This window comes from Bos grunniens, chromosome 16, assembly GCF_055505025.1.
Source record: "Bos grunniens cultivar Pamir isolate PY7600 chromosome 16, Bosgru_T2T1.0, whole genome shotgun sequence".
Lineage (NCBI taxonomy): Eukaryota > Metazoa > Chordata > Mammalia > Artiodactyla > Bovidae > Bos > Bos grunniens.
The window spans coordinates 9,877,925-9,890,620 of record NC_141180.1 but is presented as its reverse complement, the minus strand read 5'-3'; the positions used below and the strand labels follow the sequence as shown (position 1 = coordinate 9,890,620).

The window sequence follows — 12,696 nt, the reverse complement described above, 5'->3', positions numbered from 1 at the left end:
CTCAGGCAAGAATACTAGAGTGGGTTGCCATTTTCTTCTCCAGGGCATCTTCCAGATCCAGGAATCAAACCAGGGTTTCCTGCATTGCAGGCAGATTCTTTACCGACTGAGCTACGAGGGAATCCCATTCCACGTAGTAAGTAAGAGCTGTTATTATCACCCATTTTGCAAATGATGAAAGTGAACTGCACAGACCTTAAGTGCCTTGCTCAGTGTCACACAGTAGGTGGAAGAGCCAAGATTCAAGCACGGGCCCTATGTCCCCGAGTCTGCCCCTGACCACCAGTCTATACTTCCCTTCCGTGATTGTACCAAGTTCTCAGCCCTGTACTTCTTCAAGAGTGGGCTTTGATTACAGAGCAATCTAAACAGGACCTGTCCACAAACCATCTGAATCTTAATTTCCACATCAGTAACATACCAGCCTACCTCCTAGATAGGACTGTGCTGAAACTAAAAGTGATACAGATGTGAAAAGCTGTGTAAGCTGTGCAATATCCATGTTACACCGTGTCACCAGGTCTCCGGGTTAGAAGAGGCCCTGCTAAGCCTAGAATATCACCCCTTTCCTGATGCATCCTGTTCCTTGGCATACAGGGTGCAGCATCTCTGCTTGAGCCCTTTTCTCTCCCTATAATTGTATTGTTAGGAACTGCTTTGGGCCCAAGGAACTCACTATAATTTCTACTGATCAGATATAGCTTCCCTGTCCCAGAGACGCTGAGTGTGAGTCTATAATGGAATAGCGTGTTCACATGCCCTTGGATTTCTCCAGGCATCCTCCTGATTGCTCTTTCCAGATTGAAGAGATTTCTACTTGAACCCAGATTTGTTTTCCCAAATGAATCAGCCAGTTACCTTCAAGGAAAACAGAAACTACGGCTGTACTGTAGGGAGTTGGTTATATAGGTGATGGAAGAGGCTAAGAAGCAACCCTGAGGGAGCCCAGAGATTAGCAAAACAGGAAGATCGGTAACATCCGGGAGTGTTTTAGAGCTTAGGAGCTTGGGTCACCTGATTGAAGCTAGAACCACACACATACACACACACACACACACACAACGTTTGCATCGGGCCTAGAGCTGTGGAAGGGAAGCTGCTGGGGCAGAGCACAAGGGAGAGAAAACCCCTGGCTTCCCGTTTGCCCAGTTCTGCTCCAGGCTTCCAGCAGAGCTTCCTCTTGGCTGAGCCCAATGGAAACCCAGCCTTCAGGACCTGTCCCTGTAACCCAGAGCAGGAGAGGCAAGAATGGGATCTGAGAGCAAACAAGCCCAGGATCAGCCCAACCCAGCCTCCACCAACCTGGCTTCTACCTGCTCATCTTGTTACTAAGTCCAAGCTCTCTTGGCTGGCCGCACGACAGGCCAGTGAATCTGAGAGACCAGAGGTTGAGGCACGGAAGAGACTTTAATCAGGGAGCCGGCAGACCGAGAAGATGGCAGGCTAGCACCTCAAGATAACCATCTTATTGGGGTCTGGATGCCAGGTTTTTTTGTAGATCAGAGAGAAATGTCAGGCTAGTGTATGCTGCTCGGTTCTGTCTTGTCACAACAAAGATTTGGGGTGACGGACATTAAAGCTCTCCTTGGTGTGTCACAGCTCTCAGGTCTTGGACAGTCCGTGTTATAGCTCTCAGGTCTCGAACAGACTGTGTTATAGCTCTTAGACAAATCAGTGTTACAGCTCTGTGTTACATCTCTATTTTATTTAGATAATAGCAGGAAAATCCATCTTTGAGGCGTGAGGGCACGTCGATCCAAAGACGCGAAGAGAATGCCCCAGTGCGCAGGAGAGAGAGAGAGAGAGAAAGAGCGCAGGCACGTGGGGTGAGGGAGGGGGGCGGTGGGGGAAGGGGGAGAGAGAGAGCCCTTTGGCTCTTTTTATATGTCATTTTCTTCCTCCTGGGCCTGCACTATGCAAATTGGGCTTAGCCAGGAGTGCTGTTCTACCTGAAGTCCTCACTCAGGTCCTCAGACCTTCCTTTGACCTTCCTTTGCTCTATTTTTGCAGGCTTTTCCCTTCCTTGTCTTTTAGCCACCGCCGTTTTGGACTCCTGTTTTCTATTCTAACTACCTAACAGAAAGAAGCAATGAGGAACTAAAGTCAAAAGGCAGAGCAAAGAGGGAGAGGCAGCGGGGAAGTAAAGTGAAAGGGTCGACAGTCTTGCAAAACATCTCCAGGGGAATGGCCAGCCTTTGGAAGAGGTGTGTTAATCTCTTCGATTCACAGGTGGGCAGGGACAAACCGTCACTCCAGGAGCTGAACAAAGGCGCTTTAGTTTACAGTCAGGCCAGGTGGGGGGGTGGGGGGCGGGGAGGAAAGCCAGGAAGTATAATTATAATAACAAAAGCAACGAAAAGCAAGTCAAAGAAACAGTTTCCAACACAGAGTCAGAATCGGCTTCCTTCCTGCAGCCATCTGACTGTCTCCTAAGGGCCCCTCCATCAGCCCCCTCCAGCCACATCACCTTCTGTTTGGATCCCAGCCTGGGCCTCTGTACTTGGGTACAAGTCCTCATGGGCCTGGGGCGCAGGTCATCATGACCCTCTTGTCACTCAAGTCTCAACTCACAGGAATCTACCGTCTTGAGGCCTTTCTGGACTCCCCATGATCAGCACCTCCTCCCACAGCCGCCCTGGCACTCGCTATGCTATCCCATATTCTCTTTTCCTTTATTTAGAGGTCTGGTCACTATGTGAAATTACTTTGTTCATTTCTTTATTCAACTACTCTGGGTACCAGCAACTGCCAATCATATCCTTGTCAGAGGCCCTGGGATACAGAAATGAGCCAAACACATAAGCACCTCATCTTCAAGGAGCTGAAATAGTACAAGGAGGCTGAAAATATTGGTGGCCAAAAAGTTCGTACGGGTTTTTTTTTTCTGGAATCTGCTACAGAAAAATCCTGTCGACTTAAAAGTACTCACAACCTAAAAGTTGAGAGTTATGTTTTATTCAGTGGGACTTTTTAGGACTTCCAGCCCAGGAGATAGCATCTCAAGTGACTCTGGGATAGCTGCTTTGAGGAGGCGAGGGGAGGAGCCAGGTTATGTGGAAGTTTTGCAACAAAGGGCAGGTAGTGAACATCAAAAGATGATTGTTAATTAAAGAAAGCCAGATAAGCCAATTAAGGAATATAGCTCTTTTCTGTGTATGGGAAGATGCAAGATCTGGGCTCACTGAAATCATTCCTTTCATATGCTCCTCAGCTATCTGGGGCCAGTTTCGGTATTCTCACATCCTATGCTTTCTTTCCTCAAGGTTTATCGTAGGAAAAGGCTGCAGTGTGATGGCTGCTAGATGGCAGACACTCTTCTCTTTCCTGAGTTCCCTTAGGACTCACTGGCTCATTTGGGAGAGCTGGAATGGCTGATGACTATGATATCCTCGCATTCTTGTTTACTGATATAGCAGGAAATATTCAAATTTTCAAACCCAATATAAGAAACTCAGAAGGTGGTACATACTAGGGCAAAATTTAAAGCCATGTAGGGGGATGAGCTGGCAGTGGGGTTTGCTGTTTTAACAGGATGCTCAGAGGAGGTGATACTGATATAGGTAAGGAGATATTGGGAGAAAGACCTGAAGGCAGTGAGGAAGTGAGTCATAGAACTCCCAGGATTAGAGCAGTCCCAGAACAGGGAACAGCCACTACAAGTCTCTTATGCTCAGCATGTTAAGGTAAGGAGAGAGAGAGTGAGGGGAGGAAAAACAGACAAGGTAGGCATTGCAGGACAGATCCTATAGTGCCTGATAGGTCCCTGTCAGGACTCTGGCTTTGGAGGAGGCGAAGCAGAGGAGTGACATGATCTGCCTTTGTCTAGCAGGCTCTCCCTGACTGCTGTGTTGGGAGTTGGCCATGGTTGTAGCCAGGGTGGAAATAGAGAGGACCAGCTAGGAGGCAACTGAAAGTAACCTACGAGAAATGCTGGTGGTTTGTACCACGATGGTGATGATAGAGGTGATGAAAAGGGGCCAGATTCTGAATACAGTAGAGTCAGCAGGATTTGCTGATTTAGATGTGGAGTGTAAGAGGAAGAAAACAAACAAGGATGACTCCAGAATTCACCAAAGCAAATGGGAAGATGGAGTTTACGACACTGAGGAAGCCTGAGAGGGGAGTGGGTTTGGGATAGGAAGACCAGTAGTTCCACTTAAAGCCTGCAGTAACCACTGATACTACTACACCGGATCCTTACAGTGTGCCTGGTGGCGTTCCAAGCACTTTACAACCGATGACTCAGTTAATCCTCTCAGAGCTGTAGGGATAGGTAGTAATATTCCTATTTTTCATGGCAGGTAATGGATGCACAGAGAGATTAAATAAAGTTCCCATTCAGTAAGTGGCAGAACCAAGACTTAGAACCAGGCAGTTTGGTCACAGCTACCCTCTGCTGTTGCCAGGTGGATATCCAGTGAAGTTGCTTAGGCACCCGGATGGGTGAGCCTGGGTTCAGGGGAGAGCTGGAAGCTGGAGATATGCATTTGAATTCATTTGGAATACAAAATTCACACTAGAATTGTGCTCTATTCCTAAGGCTGCTATATCAAAATGCCACAGACTTGGCTGCTTAAAATAACAGAAATATATCCTATCACGATTCTGGAGGCTGCTGCTGCTGCTGCTAAGTCACTTCAGTCGTGTCCGACTCTGTTCGACCCCACAGATGTCAGCCCACCAGGCTCCCCCGTCCCTGGGATTCTCCAGGCAAGAACACTGGAGTGGGTTGCCATTTCCTTCTCCAATGCACGAAAGTGAAAAGTGAAAGTGAAGTCGATCAGTCATGTCCTACGCTTCACGACCCCATGGACTGCAGTCTGCCAGCCTCCTCCATCCATGGGATTTTCCAGGCAAGAGTACTGGAGTGGGGTGCCATTGCCTTTTCCTTCTGGAGGCTAGAAGTCCAAAATCAAGGTGTAAGCTAGGTCATGCTCCCTCCAAGACTCTAGATAGAATCCTTAATTGCCTCTTCTTAGCCTCTGGTGGTGGCTGGCAATCCTCAGAATATTGCCCATTGCCAGGCTAAGGATGGAGCCTGGCCTCCTGAACCATGCACCAGCAGGTAAATTACAGCTCACCATGGACTATAGCTGCATCAGGCATTCTCCTAGTGTGTGTATCTTAATATCCTCTTCCATCTTCTTGTAAGGTCACGGGTTATAATAGATGAAGGGATTGCCTTGCTCAGCATGACCTCGTCTTGACTAATGACATCTGCCACAATCCTTTTTCCAAGTAAGGTTACATTCTGGGATACCAGGGGTTAGGACTTCCATGTACCTTCTGGGGGAACGCTATTCAACCCATAAGAGGAATTTGCAGGATATAGGTGGTAATTCAAGCCATGAGACTACAAGAGACCACTTTATTAGTTCCTCGGGAGTAAGAAGAAAGATCAAAGACCTAGCTTGAGGAAGGCCACCCTGTAGAGTTGAGGGGATGAGGAGAAATCAGCAAAAAGGAGTCTGGAGAAGGAGCAGCAAGTGAGGTGGGAGGCAAAATGGGAGTACGTGGTGTCCTGAAGCCAGAGGAAGAAAGTGTGCAAGGAGGAGGGAGGAAGAGCTAGGCCAATGTAGTCGATATATCAAGAGAGAGGAGGATGGGAAAATGGCCATCTGATTTGACAATTCAGAGGTCAAACCTTAAACAGCACCCTCTCAGCGGAGTGGAGAACATAAAAACCTGATTGGTGTGTGCTCATATGGAAATGGAAGGAGAGGACTCAGGGACATTTAAGGATAGACATGCACACAGCCTGTTTCTCGACTCTAGCATTGAAGAGCCAGGAGAGCAAGGACTCTGGAGTACCCTATTCATGTCTATATCCCAGTGCTGACCACACTGTATTTAAACCATGTCAAATATTGTACTAATCAGTATCTCCTTCAAATGCAGGAACCCATCATTTCCCAATTTGGTCATACCAACAGAGTAGAGAGAAATGATAAGGCTGAACTAGACTTCTCTGGTTCCTTCTAGTTCTAAATTTCTATGATTGCATGACTTGTTCTATCAACCGCCCTTGTAGTAATATAGGGCATTTAATGAGTTGTTTATTATTGTCTGTTTGTTTTGGTAAGCAACTGTTAAATGAAATGGCTGGAATAAGTGTTCCATTCATAAACTTAGCACATTTTTGCTGATTGCTTACTATGTGTTAGGTGCTATATATATTGTCCCATTTAATGATGTGAGAGGGGAATTAGTGATAGACAGGGAAGCCTGGCGTGCTGCAGTCCATGGGTCTCAAAGAGTCAGACACAACTGAGCGACTGAACTGAACTGAGAGGGCCTAGCCTGGGGTGGAGTGGTCAGAAGAGGTGGTGGAGGCCTCACTAGGAACACTCTGGAGATTCAGGGCACTCTGATGTGGCTGGTGCTACGGTGGTTGCCACTGAGGAGGGAAGAGGCCCTGAGTGGCTGCGTGCAGGGGTCTGTAGAGTTGCAGCTGCTCGGAACACAGAGCAAGCATTCACCAAGGCATAAGCAACCTCTATCTGCTGCACCACTGAGCAGCCCAGGGCACCACACAGAACAGCTGTTCCGGCAGTGGGAGGAGGGAAAGATGTGAGTCCGCCCGGCTACAGGGCAAACACCCAATTTTACACCACATTCAGGGCAGGAGGCTTTTGCTGCTGCAAACAGCACCTTTGGGTTTTGCTGCATGACCTACTTTGGTTCAAAGAAGGATCTAGGAAGCAGGTAGCATTTAGCAGTTGCATTCTAAGGCGAACTGAGGACAGCTCAGACCTGTGGGAGAGGGGCAGAGAGCCAGGATGAGAATCTAGAGGTTCTAACTCCAAGGGTTTGGCCCAGGAATAATGAAAGAACTGGGTTCTGTCTCTTGTTCCTGGGTTAAATAATCTTCATTTGTTCATGGCCTTCTCCCAGTCCTTTCTGAAACAAGGTACCTCAGTTTCCTCATCTGTAAAACAGAAAGAAAAATGCCCTCATGGGGTCCCTCGCGGGATAAAAGGTGTAATGGCCATGAACTTGCTCGGTAACAAATTGCTCTGAAGATATTTACAACAGTTATAAAGCACCAGGCCAGGCTTCCTCTTGCAATTATAGATTAGGATCTCCTACCCCTCTGACTTGGCCCCCTCCTTCCACTTTACACTCATCTTCTCCGTCCTTCCCCCTCCAATAAAGAGAGGAAGTAAGAGATGAGGAAAGCACGTGCATCTAACGCCCTGGTGAACACGTGGCTCTGGGTAACCCCCAGGCTTCGCTGTCCAAGGAAAGTGGAGCGCGGTCCCTGCATCTGGTTCCATCACTTCATGGCAAATAGATGGGGAAACAATGGAAACAGTGACAGACTTTATTTTGGGGGGCTCCAAAATCATTCCAGATAGTGACTGCAGCTAGGAAATTAAAAGACGCTTGCTCCTTGGAAAAAAAGTTATGACCAACCTGCTTTATTAAAAAGCAGAGACATTACTTTGCCAACAAAGGTTCGTCTAGTCAAAGTTATAGTTTTTCCAGTAGTCATGTACGGATGTGAGAGTTGGATTATAAAGAAAGCTAAGAGCCGAAGAATTGATGCTTTTGAACTGTGGTGTTGGAGAAGAAAGACTCTTGAGAGTCCCTTGGACTGCAAGGAAATCAAACCAGTCAATCCTAAAGGAAATCAGTCCTGAATATTCATTGGAAGGACTGATGCTGAAGCTGAAACTCCAATACTTTGGCCACCTGATGCGAAGAGCTGACTCATTGGAAAAGACCCTGAAGCTGGGAGAGATTGAAGGCAGGAGGAGAAGGGACGACAGAGGATGAGATGGTTGGATGGCATCACCAACTCAATGGACATGAGTTTGGGTAAACTCTGGGAGCTAGTGATGGACAGGGAGGCCTGGCGTGCTGCGGTCGATGGGGTCGCAAAGAGTCGGACACGACTGAGCCACTGAATGGAACCGTCCCGCGCCCAGAACTACATTTTCCAGCAGGCCTTTTGCGGCCCCGGCGCCGTGGGGCGCGAGGCGCATGCGCCGAGTGCGGCCCCCGCCTTGGTCCCGAAGCCGCTCCTCCCTCCGAACAGGTTTCGCGTTGCCGCCGAGAGCCGGCGGATCTCGGGGCTGCGGCGGCCGTTCTCGGGGAGCTGCCTCTCGCGAACTCGCGCGGGCTCAGGTGTGCCTTCGCTCCGGTCAGGGCCATGATCCGCCAGGAGCTCTCCACATCTTACCAAGAGGTACACGCACGGCAGTGGTGGGGAGGGTGCTACAGCACAGTTTGCCGCGAGGCGGAGCGGGTCTCGGGGGTCCGGGCGTTTTCTGGGGTGCCCGGGGTAGGGGGCGTCCGGGTGGGCAGAGCGCACCGCCGAGGAGCGGTCGGGGGAGGGGTCCCCCCGCGTGCCGAGCTGCGGCGGAGCAGGAAGGAAGCGGGGCGCGGAGCCTCCTCCGGACGCGGCCGTGGCTGGGCCGAAGGATGGAGCCCCGGGGCTCCGGAGCCGCGACCCGTAACCAGCCCGTGACTGATTAAAAGCCTCGTCCGGACCCGGGCAGCAGCGCGGCCCGCCGGGCAGCACCCCGGGTCGTCTCGAGGACCGTGGGGTTTTTTGCAACAAGTGGAAGCACCCGCGCCCTTCTTTCTCCCCGGCCGGAGTAGAGGCGCGCTGGGCGGCAGCCCACCTCCACGCCCAGGGCCTCGTGGCCCCTCAGCTGCTAGCGGTAGCGATTATCACAGCCCGTCTGGATGGCTAGCAAGCTTTGAAAGTGTGCTTTCTCCCACAGAGCTGCTTCTCGCTCCGCTCCGTTTCTCTCCCCCGTTTCACCTCCTCCCACGACTGCAACTCTCACTTTCCAGTTCTTTGTCTCTTTTCTTGCCTGTCCTGAGCTACCGACGAGCGGTTCCAGCTCTTTCCCCAGACCAGCTTCTCCTCCAGCTTTCCTGTTCCTCCTCGAGGGTCCCAAACCCTGGTCATCTCCGGTGCTCTCGCCTCCCCTGTGCCCCTCACCGTGCCCCCATCTCTTGGCAAGTTCAGACAGCTTACATCCTCAGGTTTGAGTCCCTAATTCTGCCCTGATCACCTCTCCCTGTTTGGTGTCTCCCATGCTGTACACATTTGTTCAGGGTCCTACCTTGATCCTGGGCTTCCCTTGTGGCTCAGCTGGTAAAGAATCTGCCTGCAATGTGGGAGACCTGGGTTCGATCCCTGGGTTGGGAAGATGCCCTGGGGGAGGGAACGACTACTCACTCCAGTATTCTGGCCTGGAGAATTCCATGGACTGTATGGTCCGTGGGATCACAAAGAGTCGGACACGACTGAGCGACTTTCACTTCACTAACCTGATTCCAGAGCATCCCTTTGTACATACACCTGATGCTGCCCCTGGTCTGCGCAGAACAGTCCAGACTTCCTAGCAAGCTCTGACAGCCCTGCAGCCGAATCCTGTCATCATCTCCTCACCCACCTAGATTCTGACCACACTGGAAACACCATTTCAAAATGTGCCCCTGCTATGCTTGTGCTCACACTGCTTCTTCAAGTCCTTTGGTTAAAATTCCCTTATTTTACAAGGAGGGATCTCAAATCTCACGTGCTCCATGCGGTCTGACTTTCCAGGCTAGTCTGAAGTTTCTGTCAGTCTCTCATTTGAGCGGCTGCTGCCTTGAGCAATACTGATCAATACTCATGTACATTTCACCCTTTGTAAATGATACTGTGTGGAGTCTGTAAAGCAGATGGCTTCGCCCTGTAGTAGAAAGGGAAGTCAAGTTGAAAAGAGATGATATATTTACCCGAGGTTTGCCATTTTTTAATGCAGGATCCGAGCTAGAATCTGACTTTGGGGACAAATTTCTGTGTTTCTCCTACCATTTCCTTTATCCCAAAAGAGCCTGTTGGATTTTAGCCAGTGCTTGGGATTTTGTGGCCCCTAGATTCTGTACCCACGGCAGTGGAGGAATCCTGGGGAATAAGTTGTGTCTTTTCCTGACTCTGCAAGTTTTCAGGTTTATAGGGAATAGAGCATAATGGATAAATACCACGACTTTAACTTTTTTTTGATTTCTTTTCTGCCGGGTCGTTGCTGTGCGGGCTTTCTCTAGTCGCGGTGAGTGGGGGCTGCTGTTCATTGCAGTACACAGGCTTCTCATTGCGGGGGCCTCTCATTGCCGAGCACAGGCTCTAGGCCGTGTAGGCTCAGTGGTTGCGGCTCCTGGGCTCTAGAGCACAGGCTCAGCAGTTGTGCACGGGCTTAGTTGTTCCTTGGCATGTGGAATCTTCTCCAACCAGGGGTTGTACCCGTGCATTGGCACCACCCACTGAGCCACCAGGGAATCCCCAAATACTAGGACTTTTAAGGCAAAAAGTCTGAGTTCCTTTCCTTGCCTTGCCTCCTGCCATTTGTGTGACTTTTGTCAAGTCACTTCTCTGAGCCTCCAGTTCATTTGTAAAATGAAGGTAATGGTAGTCCTTATCTCATGGGGCTGTGAGGATTAGCTGAGTTGGTATGTAGGGTGCTTAGCTTAGTGCCTGGCAGTAGTGGCCCCTCAGTGAATGCTAGTTCTTATTAACAGGATGTGGGCAGCTCCTGCTTCTGGGAAGCACTGGGGTCTTGGTTTACAGGACCCTGTCTCTCATCATCCGCATGTAAACTCCACCGTCCTCTTCTCAAGCAGGGCTTCTGACACGTTTGCTAAAACATAGGCACTTATCCTGCTTGCAGGGTCAAGGCCAAGGGTGGATTCAGTTTCTGGTTCCCCATGGTGGGAGACACTGGAAGGACCCCTCCCCTTGGCTTCCTCAGTGGCCCGTTTTGGAGGTCCTGTCTCTCACCTTCAGAAGAAGGAGGCCTCCTGACTCTTTCTTGCAGGGGTCATGCTAGAGAACTTGGCCAGGGCCAGGCAAGAAGGTGGGTTTATTATGGCTTCAGGTAGTCAGGAGGGGAGCTGGGTTAGGAGCCTGCTAGGGTTATAGGCTGAACCTTTGTGAAGCTTGGATCTGAGAGTGCTGGGCCTTTCCAGGACTTGTACCTCCCTTTTCCTTTGGCCAGCAAGAGCCCTGGGGCTCTCTTGGTCTGTGTTCCCACTGGGGGCCTGGGTCTCGTGGTATCTTCTTTAAGCTTCTAGCCCTCTTTCACGTATTGGTTTTCCTTTTCTTTTGGGCTTGGAAGGCTTTAAATTAGAAGTTTTCCCTGATTCTAAAAGGGCAGGCATGGAGGAGGAGATGGAAGAGTATTAGGTACGTAAGAGCTGTATTTTAGCTCAAGTCTCCTAGAGATGAATTTTTAATGAAAATGTCTTGAGGGACTTCCCTGGTGGTCCAGAAGTTAAGAATTCACGTGCCAATGCAGGAGACACAGGTTCGATCCTTGGTCTGGGAGGATCCCGCATGCCATGGAGCAGCTAAGCCCGCGCGCTGCAACTGCTGAGCCAGTGCGCCTGGAGCCTGTGGTCTGGAACAAGAAAAGCCACTGCGATGAGAAGCCCATGCGCCACTAGAGTGTAGCCCCCACTTGTTTCAACTACAGAAAAAGCCTGAGCAGCAGTGAAGTCCCAGCACAGCCAGAAATAAAGAAGTAAAATTATTTTTGAAAAAATGAGAAAAATATTTTAAAAAAAAAGAAAAGATCTTGAGACCTTGAGTGTTGACACTGGGAACCTAAGAAAATACTGCGACAATCTATCCCTGCCCCCACCCTTCCAGTCCAGGGGATTGCTGGCTGCTACCTGGAGTGAGACACTCTGGTCTTGCTGTTTCTTGCTCTTCTCCTTAATACTGTGGAACCTTGTCGGTTATCACTGTATCATTGTCCCCATTTGACAGGTGAGAACACTGAGGAAGTGAGGTGGAGGTTGCCTGCATTAGGCTGCTAATTAGCACCTGTCTCTGGGGTGGCCTGCCCTCCCTACATTGTTCTGTATTTGCAGCCTGAGTTGGTGAACTTTAGCTCTGATACCGACTTCACTGTTCCATCCTGTGCCTCAGCAGACGCTAAGCTTGCATTTCCTCCTCTTCCGGAAAGTGATTAAGAGCGTGGGTTTTGGAACTAGACTAACTTGGATTTGGCTCCTGTCTCTGTGGCCATGGAAAGTCTTGTGAGTTGAATTGTGTTCCCTGAAGAGATACATTGACGTCCTCACCCCCAGCACCTCAGAGAATGACCTTATTTGGAAAGAGGGTTATTGCAGATGTACTTAGTTAAGACGAGGTTGTACTGGAGAAAGGCCCTAACTCAGCCTGCTTGGTGTTCTTATTAGAAGGATGACTGTGTGGAGACACAGACTCCATATAAAGATGGAGACAGTTTGGAGAGTGGGTGTGTCTAAAAGCCAAGGAGCACGAGGAATTGCTGGCATTACCTGGAGCTAGAAGAGAGGCATGGAAGAAGTTCTCCGTCACAGCCTTCAGAAGGAACCAGCCCTGCCGTCACCTTGACTTCAGCTTGCTAGCCTCCATAACTATGAGGGGATAAATTCCTGTTGTTTTCAGCCAGCTAGTTTGTGGTGCTTTGTTACGGTAGCCCTGGAAGACTAACATATAAGAAGTTATTTGAAATTCCTGAACTTGGTTGTGTTCATCTGTAGAGCTGGTATAACATACCCTGCATCATGGGCTTCCCCGGTGGCATTAGTGGTAAAGAACCCACCTGCCCCGTTCAGGAGACCTAAAGAGACACGGTTCTATTCCTGGGTATTCAGGAGACGTAAAGAGACACGGTTCAATCCCTGGGTTGGGAAGGTCCCCTAGCG

General features: G+C 49.7%; 1 protein-coding gene across 2 annotated transcripts in view; it reads left to right on the top strand.

Moving 5' to 3' along the window:
- The first annotated feature begins 8,035 nt into the window (after positions 1-8,035).
- The window catches only part of PACC1 (proton activated chloride channel 1), a 35,469-nt gene continuing 30,808 nt past the window's right edge, over positions 8,036-12,696 (top strand). For both annotated transcript variants that reach the window (XM_086343310.1, XM_086343312.1), the window contains exon 1: positions 8,036-8,191. In XM_086343310.1, coding sequence (XP_086199436.1) covers positions 8,156-8,191 — 36 coding nt within the window. In that variant the 5' untranslated portion in view covers positions 8,036-8,155. The remainder of the gene's footprint in view (positions 8,192-12,696) is intronic.